The sequence below is a fragment of the Rattus norvegicus genome, chromosome 3, assembly GCF_021556685.1.
Source record: "Rattus norvegicus strain SHRSP/BbbUtx chromosome 3, alternate assembly SHRSP_T2T, whole genome shotgun sequence".
Classification (NCBI taxonomy): Eukaryota; Metazoa; Chordata; class Mammalia; order Rodentia; family Muridae; genus Rattus; species Rattus norvegicus.
The window spans coordinates 88,327,228-88,344,201 of NC_141536.1; the positions used below are offsets into that span (position 1 = coordinate 88,327,228).

The 16,974-nt window shown below is 43.2% G+C and overlaps 1 protein-coding gene across 1 annotated transcript in view; it reads left to right on the top strand.

The window, feature by feature from the left end:
• The window catches only part of Pamr1 (peptidase domain containing associated with muscle regeneration 1), a 99,736-nt gene extending 98,025 nt beyond the window's left edge, over positions 1–1,711 (top strand). The window contains 1 exon segment of the mRNA NM_001107755.3: positions 636–1,711. Coding sequence (NP_001101225.2) covers positions 636–1,172 — 537 coding nt within the window. The 3' untranslated portion in view covers positions 1,173–1,711.
• The last annotated feature ends 15,263 nt before the right edge of the window (positions 1,712–16,974 follow it).

Here is a 16,974-nt window from a genome sequence, read left to right on the forward strand (position 1 = left end):
TATACAAGATACGTCTAACTACAACATACTTCTCTCATCTACCCCTGTTGGGTGGATGAATAGTGACATGTTGTCCCTTCTTTCCATCCATCCATCTGTCCATCTGTATCCTATCCTACTCTTCTTTCCACCTGTCTATCTACTCTTCTTATACATCCTTAAAGGTAAATGAAATGCTTACAGTGGGCCAAGATTGTAAACCAGTAACGTGTAGGCTGACGCATGGATCCTGCTAATTAACTTATGTGTATTTAAGCAGTTGATTGGACATTAAACATTTGAGGTATTTCTGAGAAAGAGTTGGAGTCCATTTTGTGGTAAAATCAAAATGTTTGCCACATCTCTGTATAACAATGTACAAAATATCATCTGCTTATTTTAGATGAGGCACGAATGCCCACTTCTATAGCCTTACTTGAAGACTTTACTTATTTAATAGGACATTCTTGTCCCCTGTAGGCATTTGAGTCCACAACTATGAAAATACAATAATTACTTTCTATGATTCCTTGAACAAAGTATCTTCAAAAAATTTATAGCTGTCACTTAGATAGTTTCAATAATTTGAGCTCTACTTGGTCTCTCCTGATTCACACCAGAGCTGGCTATTCACCACTGGTATCTGTTCCTTGTAGATTTCTGCTATCATTCTGCACCCCAACTATGACCCTATCCTGCTTGACACTGACATCGCCGTTCTGAAGCTCCTAGACAAGGCCCGCATCAGTACCCGTGTCCAACCCATCTGCCTGGCTACCACTCGGGACCTCAGCGCCTCTTTTGAGGAGTCTCACATCACTGTGGCTGGCTGGAACATCCTGGCAGATGTAAGGAGCCCTGGCTTTAAGAATGACACCCTACACTATGGGATGGTCAAGGTGGTAGACTCAATGCTTTGTGAGGAACAACACGAAGACCATGGCATTCCAGTTAGTGTCACTGACAATATGTTCTGTGCCAACAAGGACCCCAGTACCCCTTCTGACATCTGCACTGCTGAGACAGGGGGCATCGCTGCTTTATCCTTCCCAGGCCGAGCATCCTCTGAGCCACGTTGGCATTTGGTGGGGCTGGTCAGCTGGAGCTATGACAAGACATGTAGCAACAGCCTATCCACAGCCTTCACAAAGGTGTTGCCTTTCAAAGACTGGATTGAGAGAAACATGAAGTGAACCAGCCACAAGGCCACCGAGAAGCTTTCTCCTAGCATCCATCTGTACATATATGGTGTATGGAACAGTGTGGACCTGAAGCGTAATTTTGCCCATGACCTTGGTTACTGAAAGGCTTCTGGTTTCAGGGTGTTATCTCAATAGAGAGTGAATAGAGTTTACTTTCTGTCAGGGAACTGTATTCCTGGCTGCTTGGGAATCATCTAAAAGATGCCAGGTTTTGCAAGAACTGGGTTTCTTCAAAGAAGACCATGTGCATAGAATGAGAGCCTCCTTCTCCTTCTCCTTCTCCACTCCAAGCGATGTGACTGTCAATCAGTTTGGGTTGAGAAGGTTGACTTGAGGAGGCCTGGGCTGCACCTGCTTTCAGTCAAAGTTCCAAAGAACAGCTTGTATGACAGCCCAGGGAGAAGGAGGACCTTGGATGTGACACATGCTCCTGTGAACATTGTCTCAAGATTTTCTGATTCTTTTCCTTTCCAATCTTCTGTACACATTTCAATAAAACAAGGTCTGGCTCCTGACCTACAAAACAAAAATGTCGCTCTCATTTTTTGCATGCTATTCTCATGAGTTATGTGGACCTAGGTTAATAAGTGGGTGAGGGCCCTTTAACATAGAGCCAAGGTGTATACTTTTCCCAAGTGTCTGTCAAGTGCTGTCTTTTCTATACCAGTTATTGGAGCCTGGAGCATCATGAGACAGGTGAGTCAGATAGCACATAGGAAGCAAACTCTAAGTGATGTACTGGTTAATCATGGCTGCAATTTCAGTTGGACTAGAGGTGCCTAGATTGGGAAAGCATAGCTCTAGGTGTCTGTGCGACTGTTTCCTGGGAGGATTAAGAAGAGAAGACTTACCCTGAATGTGGGAAGCTTCCCACATTCCAGGCTATTGGCTCAGGTGGAATGAAGGAGAAGAAGCAGAAAGTCAGCCAATGCAGGTATTTTCTCTCTGCTTCCCGGCAGCCATGATGCAAGCTGCTTCCTTTTCCCATGTAACCTGTCATGATAAAGTGAAACTTCAGAAACCATGGGCAAAAGGAACCTTTCTTGTCTTCAATTATTTCTCTCAGGTTACAGCAACAAGGAGGCTTAATATAGAGTAGCTAACTCCAAGTGTCTCCCTGGTTCTGTGTTCCAGGCCCACTATAAAACTGCCTTGAACCCCCATAAATCTTTAAACAATTTTATTACAGGTATTATGTCTGTCTGTCTGTCTTTCTGTGTATGTATGTGTGTGTCTCTGTGTGTGTATGCATATGCATTTTGTGTATGTATTTATTTAGTGCATGTGCCACCATGCAAGTGTGGAGGTCAGAAGACAACCTTCAGGGTGAGTTTTCTCCTCCCATCCTTTGGGCCCAGGGATCAAACTCAAAGCATCAGGCTTGGTGGCAGTTGAATTAGAATCCCATGTTTTCTTACATCAGGGATGATCTGCCAAGAAACCAAGGCTTTGAGGTTTCTTGCAATGTATGTGAGCATCCTTGAAAGACTCCTCTCACTTCTCTTTAGAATGAGGGGAAATGCAAATTCAATCTGACAAATACCTTCTCTGATCCTTCTGGTATGTTTTCTCTTAGGTGCTAACACTTCTGATGGTTTGCCCTCTTTTCTCATCACAAATTTCCCTGCCCACAGATAGTGTCTTAGAAGTTTTCATCCTTGAGCATTGAGACCATGGGGGAACTCCTGAGTTCATGCTGGTTCTTGGGTGTGTGTGGTGGGTCTTTCCAATTCTCCAGTGTTTTCCTAATATTTAGTGTAGGATCTTTTCGGTTTCCATGTGGCTCTGTGGTTCTTTTCAGCCCTTGTGGGGAATGGCATTCTTAGGTCTGCTGCTGACTATTATTTGACCCTGAGCTGGGGAACCGAATTTCCTGGCCACAGTGACAGCTTCTGTAGAGACTGCCCAGCCACATTCCAAGTGACATCTTCCTCCTCTTGCTTCGGGAGTTCGTGGGGCCTTCTAAGTCTTCGCTGTTCCGTACAAGAGGGGAGAACCCATAACTGTTACAGACCATCCTGGAAGACATTAGTGTCCTATCCATCCAGTAGGAACCTTATTATCACTCTACCTGTGTTAGAGAACTTTGACATAGATGACTTCAGCCCTAAGATACATTTCTAGTCAGGTTTTCTGCCTCACCTTTGTGCCTCTAAACATTTCTCTGAGCAGAAGGGAATGACATCTACTTTCTTTTATCATACTTTCCTGGGATTTTTCATGAGTCATTTACCCCCTCCTTCATACAATCCTCATCCTCAGGGCTTAACCAAAGGACAATATATTAATTACTTATTACAAGTTAACCAACATTTGGAGACTTAAAAAGAAGATCCATTTATTCTCACATAGTTTGGGTATGTTAGAAATTGGAGAATGGTTTCATCTGAGGTGGGAGTGGGCTTTTGGTTAATGCAGCTGCCTATGAGTCACCCATGTACCTGTAGTAACCCTCAGAAATGCTTCCATAAGTAGCCCAATAAACCCACTGTTTCACTAGGCTATACATGGTGGGAGAGTTCCTTTGTCTGTTGTTAGTTTCCTGTCTGAGATGGATAGACTCTAGTTCATATCTTCCCATAAGGTCACAAAATACCACTTCAACGTGCTTGACTCCATAGTTCCTGACTGCAGACATCTCCAGCAATGCCCACTCCTAGATCTCTCTACCTAGCACTGCTCTTGTAGGTTTTTGTAAGTACTCATTCACGCTGCAAACTGAAGTTCCCTGGAAAAAAGACAAATATTAATTAAGTATTCTACAAGGCCAAATAAGTGAAAACCCCGACCACAGAGTTAAACTGTTACAGGCCAAAGACAATGATCTTGAGCTATTTTTAGTCCCCTTGAAAGCCATTTATTGCCCACCTCTGTGTCTGACCTAACATCCTTGTGACAAGCAGAACCTTTAAAATGTATTTTTAGCAAACAACTATCGTCTACTAATCCACAAGCTAAGAATGTCATCAGAAGGCATCTGAACCCTCTAGCAGAGTTTCCCTGCTTTGCTGTGACTCACCTATTGGTGAGGCCTGTCAATGTATTCGGGACGTGCCTAGATTTATGACTTTCTTGTTCTATAAGTAGTAAAATATCTCCTAATTATTTCCACAAAGGAACATGTCCATGCACCCACTCATAATCACTCATATTTAACTTAAAATAAATTATCTCTTGGCCTCTTTTAGGTAACAGCTATGTCTCTCCATCAACAACACTATGACCCAAGTCAGGACGTGAGACTCACGTACGAGCCTATCTGTTGGCCACATCTGTCTGCTGCTGGAATATTCTCAGTCTTGAGTGTAGAATTCTCCAATAGAACTCCAAGGCTGAGAGGTTTCCTCTAAGTTGGAAATTTGGAGTTTTCATCAATCAGAGGCTTTTTTTTTAAAGAACCAGAACTCTTAAGCGTCATCTCAAATAAGGGATTTTGATGGCCATATGCAATATTGGTCACTGCTGAAAAGTATTGCAAGGTCATTCCCTTTTTTCCTGATGATGGAGCCAAATCTATTGGGCCAGGACTTGGGAAGAACAATGATATGGATTTGGCAGAATAAAGACATATTGGATTTTACAAAGATAAATGAGAACCCTGTTTGTCTTTTGATGACTCTGATGAGTAACCTGCTGGTACAGGCCCTCTCACAGGATGCCCAATTCACAGAAGGCAGACGAAGATTTACAATAGGTGCTGGAGGATTCTCACACTTGCAAGATGAACTTACAGTGACAGGGTTGTGAACAGCTACAGTGTCACTTGGATTGTATCAACTTTGTAAGTGTGAAGATAGTCATGTCCTTCTTTCCAAAGCTCGTGTTTCTCTTATGCCCACTCTAATATAGACCCATATAGGGCAAAGAATTCTGCAACATACTTGTACTTTCCTTTAGGTTGCCATAGTATAAAGTCATGACAAGTCATGGAATGCTAGCCCTGGGAAAGTCACTCTCAACTTAGGCTATCATAGAAAGAGGCCAAGATATCCCTGTTTTATCTACAACAGTTTGGCTCTCATTTTTTTGTTGCAGTAGTTCCTTCTGTTTTTTAAAAACATGTACAACATTTATCTATTATTTATTATTGGTTGTATATGCATGTGTGTTCATGTGCTGCCCAAGTGCACAGATGCTATGACATGCATGAGGTCAGAGGACAACTTGTGGGAGTCAGTTCCTTTATCCCACCATGTGGGTTCCAGGAATTGAATTTAGGTGGTCAGGCTTAGTTTGGTCCTTTTATACATGTGTAATCCCTTGTATTAAATATTCTGTTGGCTAGGTTTTTGTGTATAGTGGTTGATGGGGCTTTAATGGCAAGGCTGTGGTATTATCATTTAAAAGATAAACCGTGTCCAAGAATGACATTAACATGAAGGGTCATTCTGTGACCATGGTGGATGAAGATACAAGCAATTTCACTGTGCACCTCGTGTAGTCACAGACCTTGTCACTGGCTATTTTCTTCTATCATGTACCTTTTCTTTCCAAGATGTCTGAAACTAGTTATGTAGATTAAGTTGGCCTCAAACTCTGTTGCTGTAAAATTATAAAAATTGCTGTCTTTTATCTCGTATTAGATCCGGTACCATAGTGCCCCAAGATATCTGGTAGACATCTTCATCTCAGTCAGCAAAGCGTCTCATCCACTCTGCTCTATCGCATATCACACTGCCAGTGGCTACTCTCTGAACCTGGCAACAATCTCTCTACCCGTCTAGTTCCCAAGGCAGGTTGCCACCATGCCAGATATACACATCCCAATTTCGTGGCTGGTTAGCATGTCTAGCCACCACACACTCTCTCGAACTTAAATCATCACATGAACGAATACACAACACAATAACCTCTGATCCAATCGACAGGATATAATTGCCCACATAGACATACAAAGCCCTGTACACATCCATCCCTTAAGAATATTCATAGTGTCCTGTAAATGTGCAGAGAGGAATCTTAACATTTGCCTCCATGTTCTCCTGGCTGCTTCTCCCTCCTCTTGCTCTAGTCTCCTTCTCCCTCTAAAACTTTCCTCCCGCCCATCCTTCCTCCTTGCCAATGACAGGCCTTGTTCTATCTTGTTCCTGCCTTCACCTGTATAATGACATCATCCTAGGAAGCTCAGAGAGCTCCACCTACCTCTGTCTCTGGAGTGCTGGGTTAGAGGCATGTGCTACCATTCCTAACTCCTTCATCTTGTCTTTTGATACAGAGTTTTCTGACTAAATCTGGAGCTCACAATGCAACAAAAATAGTTAGCCAGTGAGCTCCAGGTATCCTCCTGTCTTTGCCTTCCCAGTGTATAACACCCAGCTCAGCTTCTAAGGTGGGATCTGAACTCAGGTCACTGTACTTTTAAGGCAGGCACTTCAGTCACTGGGCCATCTCCCCCAGGAATGTGCTTCTTGTCCCTTGTGTGCAGTCATTTCATTCTCTTAGAAGAGTAAAAAGACAGAAGCTTTGCTCTAGAAAGGATGGATCTAGAAATACCCATCTATGGGCTAGGTCTAGAAAAGCCAACCTGAGCTCAAGATCCAGCTCTGTTGTTTACATGATAAGACCCCGGGCAGGATATAGTCTCTATCTAGCCCACAATAGGAGCTCATCTGCAATGGGAGTAACATGAGTTTAAGTCTGCAAGACAATGCTTCTAAGGGCTAAGGATGTGACAGGACCCGACCTATTGCACTCTAAAAATATTATCTGCTTTTAAACCAGTGGTTGTTTTGTTTCTGTCCCCCAGGAGGGAAAGATTGGAATTCAAGAAGCCATTTATGAGAAGTGTAAAAAGGATGTGGGAGGGGGGTGCAGAGGAAAGGAAGTTTTAGAATGCAGTTGAGGTCTGAGCATATGGAAGTAACCTTAGAGTGGGGTCAATCACAAGAAAGGATGAGTAGAAACCCACAGGGTCAAGCCTCAATGAATCTTAGGAGATAAGAGTCATCTGGACAAATTGCTGCGACAAGGAGCCAGAGCTTACAGGGATTTTAAAACCACACTCCTCTCTGTGAAGAAGCAGGGTGGGACAAGAATGGTTTATGCTGGACTTACTAAAAAGGAGTAGACTCAGCTGAATCAGTCAGAGTTCACAGTCATCAAACCTTCTTTACAGTACAGTACTCACTGAGGTGGTCTGGATAAAAATGGTCCCCATAGACCCATAATAGTGGCACTATTAGAAGGTGTGGCCTTGTTGGAGTAGGTGTGGATTTGTTGGAGGAAGTGTGCCACTGTGGGGTGGTCTCAAGTCATGCCCAGTGTGACCGTCTTCTTTCTGCTGCTCATGGATCAAGATGGAGTTCAAACCAGACAAAAATCCCAGCCCAGAGAAGGGATGGTGGGCATAAAGTCCCACCCCTAACCAAGAAGTTATCTACAATTGGTACTTGTTGGTAGAAGAAAATCAATTTTCTCCAAAGTAGTGACACTGCCACATTCCTGGGCAGACCAAATGCCCATATGTAGTTAACCAACACAAAATGAACTGCATATTTTTGTGTGACTTATTTTTGTTTGTTTGTTTTAATGTTTTTTATTTGTTTTTTGGTATTTGGTTGGGTTTTTTTGTTTGTTTGTTTGTTTGATTGATTGATTTTTTGAAAGAGACAAAACATGGAGATAGGGAAGATCAGGGTGGGAGTTGGGAGAGAAGAAAGAACATGATCAAAACAAGGTGTTTGAAAAAAATAACCAGAAAGTGACGTGGGGGGGCACTATTTGTCAGTACCGGTGAGGAAAAGGCAGCATGCTTTAAAGAGATGTATTTTGGGGTTGAAGGCATTGATTTAATCTGGGAGGATTGTGGAGAAAGAGCCTTGCCTTCCTGAAACTGAGCTGAGGATGTAAGTGCTAGAATGAGCAGGAACATTCCAGAAGGAGGAGAACATGGGCAGAAATCTTGAGGTAGCTTCTGACTTATTTGCAAAACAGAATGTTTGGAAGGTCAGTAAGGCTTCAGAGGAAAATGCAGCAGGCAGAGTGGTGGAGTGGACGGCTGCAGACAGAGTCACAGGACATGGAGCCATACTAGAAAGATCAGATCCCGAGGCTGGGAGGGGCGGATGGGACAGTGCTGAGCACACTCTGGGGTAGGGGTGTGCGGGGTGGAGGGGTGTGGAGGAACTGTGCCCACTGAATCCTATTAACTCCTAGAATGTGCTCTAGGGGTTAGTAATGAGGCCTTAAACCAGGCATATCCCTTGGCTTTGGATTTTCTGTTGTCTAGCCTGGGTGTGAACTAAGACCTTAAGACCCAGCACTGCCACAGCACTGCCCTGTCGTAACGCAGATCTTACATGACAGAGATGAGTTCATGGGGAAAGCTGACAACCGTGGTAGGTGAGAGGAGGAAGGCCACCAGTCACACCCACAGATTCACCTTCTCTGGGATCCGGATTGAAATACTTTAGATCCCTGGGGTTTGGGGAAGTTTATGTTTTCTGCACTGTTGGGGAGAGAACATTTGGTTTGGTAGCAATTTGTGGTCTGCCTCTGCTTTTCTTGGCAGCCGCCCTCACTTTCCCTGGCAGGGCTCTGCCCGGATGTGCAGTTGAGGCCCAGCATTTTAAGAAGACTGTCTCAATGGCTGAGTTTTTAAGGGCTCACTTCACGTTTGTAACCCAATTCACTCAGTGTTTATCCAGAGGCTTGGTCTAGGCTTGGGAGAGAGGCTGTTGTTAATCAAGTAAACACAACAAGAACATCAAGTTGGGGAGCAGCGTTCTCAGATGAAGAGAAAAAATTCCAGATGGAATTCTTGAGGAAAATAAAAACCACAGCTGGTTATGTCCTTGTATTTACGGTTTCTAGGAATGTAATTTAACACAGGAGAGAAAGCAAGCAAGCTACTAATGGGACTCAGGAAGTTTATTTGAAGGGGACATGGTGTCACAAACAAAACAGTGTCCAGGTGTGAAAGATGGGCCTTTGAAGTGAACAGGGGTGAGCAAGTTCCAGCTCACTCGAGCATGCCAAGGCACAGTGTTGGTCTGTAGTCTTCAGTGTGGAAACATGATCTGTGAGTCTAGGATCTAGTTCTCTCTTAGTAATGGAAGACATCTTCTTAGAAAAAATGTTGTGGGATTTGCTACATAGCTTCTCTCATAATTATTAAGGAATTTTGTAAGAAGAAAACGGGGCAAATAGAACATCTTTGGGTTTTCTGGAGGCATCAGAACCAGGCCTAGGTGCTTGGTCCAGTCCTTTTCCTAGTTCACACAGCATTTTGCCACAAGGAACTGGTGTCAAGCAAATCCCTGTCAAGACAATACAGTTCTTTTCTCCTCTTCCTATTTGGGAGGACTTCACTATGAAAGACTATACCTTCGCCAAGAATGGGGTGAAACTGGGGGTAGAAATTCAAATACCACCACTCACTCTCAAAACATCTCCCCATTTTATGAATTAACCTACCAAGAAAGAGACAGACACTCTAAGTCAAAGAGCTGTGATTTTTGTGGTACATACAAATGAATCTGAACTAACCTTGACACTGGGCCCCAAGGGATCTTGCACTAGAAATGTTGGTTTGGGAATGACAGGCAGAGACCTCACAATTCACCTTTCTGCATTATCTTCTCTTTCCCCTTCTCTATCTAGGCAAGAATGAATTCACTGTTTCTATTAGAATTCATTAGGCAGTAAGTGGAGCTGTGGAATGTTGCAACCTTCTGGGTATTTAATGAGAGGGTTTATGCCTGTAGAGATTATATTTAGACCAAGCTTTCAGTCTGAATTAAAGCTACGCTGAAGTAACATCTCTTTTCTCATTAGCTCGGAGAGTGAGACGAAAATAGAATGTCTTCATTTGTCGTTTGCTAATGTGTGCTCACAAGGGAAAAAAATGAATGAACTCAAATTTTATCTTGAAGCCCCACACATTCACAGCAGAATAACCTTTCTTTTCTGTTCAGTGGCCACAGTGGAAAGACAAGGCTGTGGGATGGCTCACTGTTAGTGGTACCGAGTGGCTGGATTCAAAGTTCTATTACTGACTTTCTGAACGACAAACTAGTGACACCCAGAAGACAGAGTAATAGAGGTGACAGTTGTTGTTGCCATGTGCCTGGAACTGTGCCGAGAGCTTTGTGTGACAGACCCCATTCATGGACGATCATAGGACTAAGTGACTTATTCATGGTCATTCAAAATAGAAAGAGAAGATGATAAAATCAGCTTGAGTCTCAGGCTCCAGGTGGGCTTGGGATGGACGGCTCCCAGGCTAGTTTAATTCTGCAGATCTCAGTACAGCATCCGGACCCATTCTTTCCAGTCTTACTCTTGGAGTGAGCAGGTACCATCGGAGGAAACCTGCCTCTTGCTTTTTACCGCACCAGCCATCCTTCTCTACCTTTAATTTCAGGCATTTCTAGTCCCTATCTTAACTGCTCTTGGTTTCTAAGCCAGTGTTGTAGAGAACAGTTTAACATATCCTTCCTCAAAAGTAGAAATCCTACACTGATCTTTATTACTTCTGTTCATTAATGAAAGGAACTTACATCTTATTAATTTCTAAAAACCTTCAATGTCTACACTTACAGCTGTAGTTACTGTTTGACAATTTTGTTTTATTTTATTTTTTTGAGATAAGGATCTCACTGTATGATCTAGGGTGGCAATCCTCCTGCCTCAGCCTCCTGAGTGTTGAAGTTACAAAGGTGTGCCACCCTGCTCTGCTGGTATCAGAGTCTTAAAGAAAACACTGACACAGCGTATACTTCGTCAAGTATGTATGGAGCTCAGAGCACAGACATTTAACAGGTTCAGAGTATATGCCCTACAACAACTGTTTTACAAGTATAATTTTAGAGCTCCAAGAATAATTTCTATTTAACAAAGGCCAGAGCTTAGAATCAAAGGAGTTGGGTGATACATTCAGTGTCATGCTTGGTGTTATTTATGGAGGTGTTGGGATTCAAACACAGGATGGTTTGCCTCCACACACAGTCTTGCTTTCTAACAACACCAGCCTAGACCCCTGAGAAAGAATAAATTTGCTCTCTGGGTGGCTCTGACTTTGTGAAGAACTGCCGACACTGTTGCTTTATCTAATGAGCTGGTGGTGGGCGGTTTTCTAGTTACTAAGTTTTGGAGAGTATAAATCATCAGAAAGAACAGGGCAGATGAAACACTAATTGCATTAGGTGGAAGAATTGAATGCACATTTCTCAAGCATTACCATGGACAGTCCCATTGAGAGCACATCACTTACGTTTCTCATGTAGTTAAATACCTGACAGAAGCTACGTGAGAAAAGGAGGCTTTATTTGGACTGACAGTTCATGTACTCGAGTCCATTGATGGGCCAATGGCTTGCGAGGCTCTGTCCATGGTGGAAAGAGGGTGCTATTTCATGTTACAAGGTGGCACTGTTCAGAAAGCAGAGAGCTGGGGCTAAGCAGAGAGAACAATAGCCCCTAAAGCCCACCCCTATCGACCAACCTCCTCTGGTTCTGCCTCCCTCCCTTCCTCCCTATAAAGGTTCTATAACTTCCCTAGAGACCGAGTGTGAGAAAATGTGAGTCTATGAGAGAGCAGTCTACATTCTTTCTATAATGAGTAATCTTGGGGTCACCTGGCATTTACTTCTCTCTTTAGGTCATTTTATTCTGATAAGCTTTGAAGTTTTAAAACATTTCTCCTCTCTTGTCACCATGAGGAGAATGGTGTAATTCACCAATCTTTTATGGGAAAGCCACATAGGATGACTTTCTTTCCTGTATTAGGAGGCCCATCTTTCTGGCCTCCATATGGAGATACAAGAACTAGCCCTCAAACACTTAGGAAGAAAAGCACGATAGAAATATAATCTTTAGAAGGTACAATAGGAAGAAGATGAGTCTTTGTCACTTCCTTGATTCAACTAAGCTCCACATGACCATTGGAGAAGACGTTGGAAATCATGGAATTTAGGGCTGGACCCTCTGGGTCATTTGGCGATCCCTCCTGTGATACAAATGTACATTTTTCTGGTCTCTAGCAAATGATCTGACTAAATCAGTTTCTCTGCTAGAAATTTGGAGTGTCCGTGCATGTTATAGGGGTATCCTATACTAACATGAATGTGTATGTGCTCAGCCCAGGGAGTGGCACTGTTAGGGGGTGTGGCTCTGTTGAAGTAGGTGTAGCCCTGTTGGAGTAGGTGTGTCACTCTGGGTGTGGGCTTTAAAACCCTCATCCTAGCTGCCTGGAAGCCAGTATTCTACTAGCAGCCTTCAGATGAGGATGCAGAACTCTCAGCTCTGCCTGCACCATGCCTGCCTGGATGCTGCCCTGTTCCCACCTTGATGGTAATGGACTGAACTTCTGAACCTGTAAGCCAGCCCTAAATATATGTTGTCTTTTATAAGACTTGCCTTGGTCATGGTGTCTATTAATAGTAGTGAAATCCTAAATAAGGCAGTGAATGACACTGTTGCCACAATAAATATGGCAGCACTGAGGGGACAAAACAAGGTTCTGCAAGAAGACAGCATGTGTTCAAACTCCAGCCTCTTTTGTTGCCCTGAATATTCCTTGTACTGTTCTCTTCCTTTCTTGTTTTCTGGAGGAGGAAATACAAGGATTTTTCATGAGCTGTTGCTGGGCCTCACTCCCCAACTGCAAGCCACTGAGAAGCCCTGTGGGGAAAGAAGGATGGAAAGAAAGGAAATAAGGTAGAAGTGTTTAGCTGTGTGTCCCTTCCAGTGAATTGCTATAGTCACAAGGCCTCAGATTCTCTCAGGTGGCCTTCTCCACACTGGATGTTCTTTTGGGTTCTAGTAACTGGTAGATAATCTCCTTTCTGGCTCTGCACAAATAATTGTGTCACATTGTTACTAGCACAGACCCTTCCTAGCTCTAAGAGCTTCTCCAACACTCTGTACCTTCAAAATGGCCTCCTACTGAAACTCAGCATCATTTGTTTAATTTGAATACCCTAGCTAGGATCTAGACTAAGACAACTAACAATTGTGTCACCTTAAGAACTCCATTAATCTCTTTGGCCTCAATTATCTGCTCTGTGAACTGGGAACAATTTCAATGTCTTCTGTAGAAGAAGAAATTTATCTTGAGAATAAACACAGCTTTGAATACGAGAGCCTTCCCATACATTGTAAGCTCTCGGTAAATGTTATCGTAATGTTCCGACTATCGGGAAGATGTTCAAACACTACCTTCATGCAACGCTAAGTCACTTCTTACAACATGGGTTAGGGTTTAAGTCACAAGTCAACAAGAAACTCTTAAAAAACAATCCCTCCAATCACCTATCAGAGGACATGTAGTTGGGGTTTTTTTTTTTCCATTCAGTTCTGAGAATAGTTTTTACATTGATAGTGGAGAATACGTGAGCTTGACTTAAGAAGGTAAGCCTGTGTGCAAATGTCAGAGCATTCTACCACTGTGCAGTGTGGAATCCCAAGGAGACAGAAAGACAGACAGGCAGACAGACAGGCAGACAGGCAGGCAGACACACACACACACACACACACACACACACACACACACACACAATGACCCCAGTACCTGTAAGGGTGGCCTTGTTCCCAGAATCAAGTTTCCATCCACTTACATTTTAGGGATTGCCATGAGGGTTAAAGGAGACAGCACATCATACTTTGGGTTGGGGAGACAGGCTTCACAAGTGCACTAACTAGTAAAGACAATTTGGTGTGTGCACCTGTGTGCACGTGTCCAAGAGACCTCTTAATGTGTAAGGCTGAGATCATCCTACATGTTATCCTAGCTAATCCTCAGGACAATCCAAGATGGCCATTGCTGCTGTGCTCCATTCTAAAATGGTCCTCATAAGCTCATGTTCCTCAATACAAAGTCCCTCACCTTGGAAACTGTGAAGCACTCACACAGTAGAGCCTGGCTGGTGAAAGCGGACTACTGAGAAGGTTATCACCACTTTAGACTCACATATGTATTCTAGAATCTGTATATAAAAGAAATTGTGCAATGTTTGCCTTTCTGAGTCTGGCTTATTTTGCTTAACATGATGATTTCTGGTTACATCATTTTCCTGACAACTATGTGACTTCATTCTTCTTTATGGCTGAACAAAATTTCATTGTGAATATCTGCCACATTTCCACTATCCATTCGTCTGTTGATTGGCATCCAATACGTGTGTGTGTGTGTGTGTGTGTGTGTGTGTGTGTGTGTGTGTGGTGTATGTATGTATGTATGTATGTATGTATGTATGTATGTATGTATCCAGGACTGATACAGTGGAATTGTATCGTTGTTCTATCACTACTTTTTGAGGCGCCTCCATGCCAGTCTCTATAGTGATTACACTAATTTGCACTCACTTTGGTAGTGCGTAAGTGTTTCTCTTCTCCAACATCCCCAACAGCATTGATATTCATTTGTTTTCTTCATCAAAGTCATTATGAGTTTCAAAGTAGTTTTGAGTTCTTACAATGGGTAAGATGTCAACCATCTTTTCACATATTTATTGGCTCTCTGTGCTTCTTTAGAAAACTATCCAATTCTTTTGCCCATGTATTCACTGCATGACTTTTTGGGTGTTTTAAGTTCTTTATAGATTCTAGATATTCCCCTGCCAGATGTGTTGCTGGCAAAGAGTTTCTTCCACTCTGTAGGCTTGTCTTCACTCTTTTTAACTTCATGCAATCTTATCTGCCAGGTCTTCTTGCTACTTCCTGAGATGCCGAGGTCTTTCAGAAGCACAGGCACACGCCAAGATGTTGAAGTGTCTTCCACTGGCAATTTCCCATTCTCAGCTTCTGCACTAAATGTCTCTGGTCCATTTTGAGTGGATTTGATGAGGTAGAAGATAGAGATATGGGTTCACTCTTTTATACGTGAACATTCAATTTTTACCTGGGGGAGGGGGAAATACCAAACAGATTTCCTAGACTGACAGAACCAGATCTCAAGAAAACAACCTGAATATTCCAGTTTAAACCAAACCAAACCAAATCAAATCTTTACCAGAATATCATAGTTCACACTCAGCGCTGGGATCACACTGAACGTTCACGGGTTTGGGCCGAGGGGTGGGAGTGGAGGTGGGAGGTCAACAGAGAACAGTTTCTTCTGAGCCAGCATCATCTGTGGCATAGTCCACATGATTAATAGACACAATTTCCCAGGCAACCGAATGCAAATGTTCCTCTAACACAGCAGGTGGTGTCAGGGCACCCAGATACAGCCATTTACAGGGAAAGTTGCAAGTCAGAATGACTAAACCTATCTACTCCTGCGTACTTAATGATTCAATCACCTGAATTCTCTTAGGTCCTCATCCTGGAAAACATAATTAAGAATAATTTTCAATGAGATGAGTTTGTTTTTAATAGAAACCATTTTATTGCTTTGCTTTCCCTGGTCTTTAACTTGTTTTGTGTTGGGGGCATCAGGAGCCTGCTGCTAGCTAGTGAATGGCACAGCTGAGCCCTCTGGGGCTCTGTGGATGCCCAGGGCTTGCTGGTAAAGGGCAGCTCATTTAGGCTCTGCCTAACGGGGATGCTGGCAACAGAGGAGTGCTCCTGGGGTTCTTAGTACCCAGAGAGTCCTGTGGCTTTGTTCTCCAGCTGCTACCTCAGCAGAAAAGCAAGGAAAACCCCAAAATAGTAAGCGACAGTCTCAGATACAAAGTCACAGTCTACAGGGCTTCTGAGAGGGAGATGTCAAGGCCACTGCCAAATTTCAAAAAGCCAGTCGTACACACACACACACACACACACACACACACACACACACACTTTTTTTTTAGTGAAAGTGAAAAGCCCAAGTACGAAGGGACAATTAGAGATTTTATTCTTTAAAGAAAGTACAAGTTAATTCTGATTCATCAAAAAAAAGTTTTAAGTTTTATTCTTATGTTCTGTGTCTGTGCACTGAGAGCAGTGCACACGCAGGAATCTGTGAAGTTTGAAAGATGGTGTTAGATAGCCTGGGAAGAGACCTGCAGACAGTTAGGAGCTGCCAAGAGGGTGCTAGGAATCTAACCAAGGCTCTCCTTAAGGGCCCTCTCTCCAAATCGGAGTCAGATTCCTTATATTCTCCGGCTGAAGAGAATACAAAGCTGATCATCGTAATTGGCAGGCAAATAAAAAACAAACCCCCACAAAACCAAAAACCAAACCAAACCAAAAACAAGCAAAGAGCAACAAAAACAAAACAAACAAGCAAACAAAAACAGGAGAGGGTGCTAACGTTGGTTGGCCCTACCCCACGGTCTTCTCTTGTTTCTTTCATCTGCCTCGTGTTTCTTGGCTCAGAGAACAGTCCTCTAAAGATTCCTTAAACTTAACTGAACTCTTTTTTTCTTTCGGTCTCTGAAGCATGTGCTTACTCTGTAGCCCACACGGAGTTTGACAGCACAGTTTTTGAATGTTTCTCATCTAGTTACTTATTGAGAACGACCCCTCCAGCTTTGCGGTGGATGCAAAGAAGCGAAGATGTGGACTGTGGATGAGAGTGCCTTTGGGCTAGGATCCTGGAGGGGATCACGAGGAGAAAAGAAACTAGAATGCTGGAGTTGTGAGATGCTGCTCAGAGGAACCCGGCACATCCCAAATGACCAGCTCACACCTTTTGACATCTTCGTTTACACTTTGCAAGCCTCTCAGCAGAGTCTGTTTCATTCTCACCAGGGCCCTGTAAAGGCACAGTTTTGAGTCCCATTGTCCAGCAGAGGAAAAGAAGGTTTTGTCTTTCAGGTGGCCACAGGGTTAGCAGGTGGAGGACCTGTAGGTGTCTGCTGTGTCCCAGTCCCCGAGATAATAAAAGCTGAACAGAACTTGTCATTATTATGCAAAGCTGGGCATGA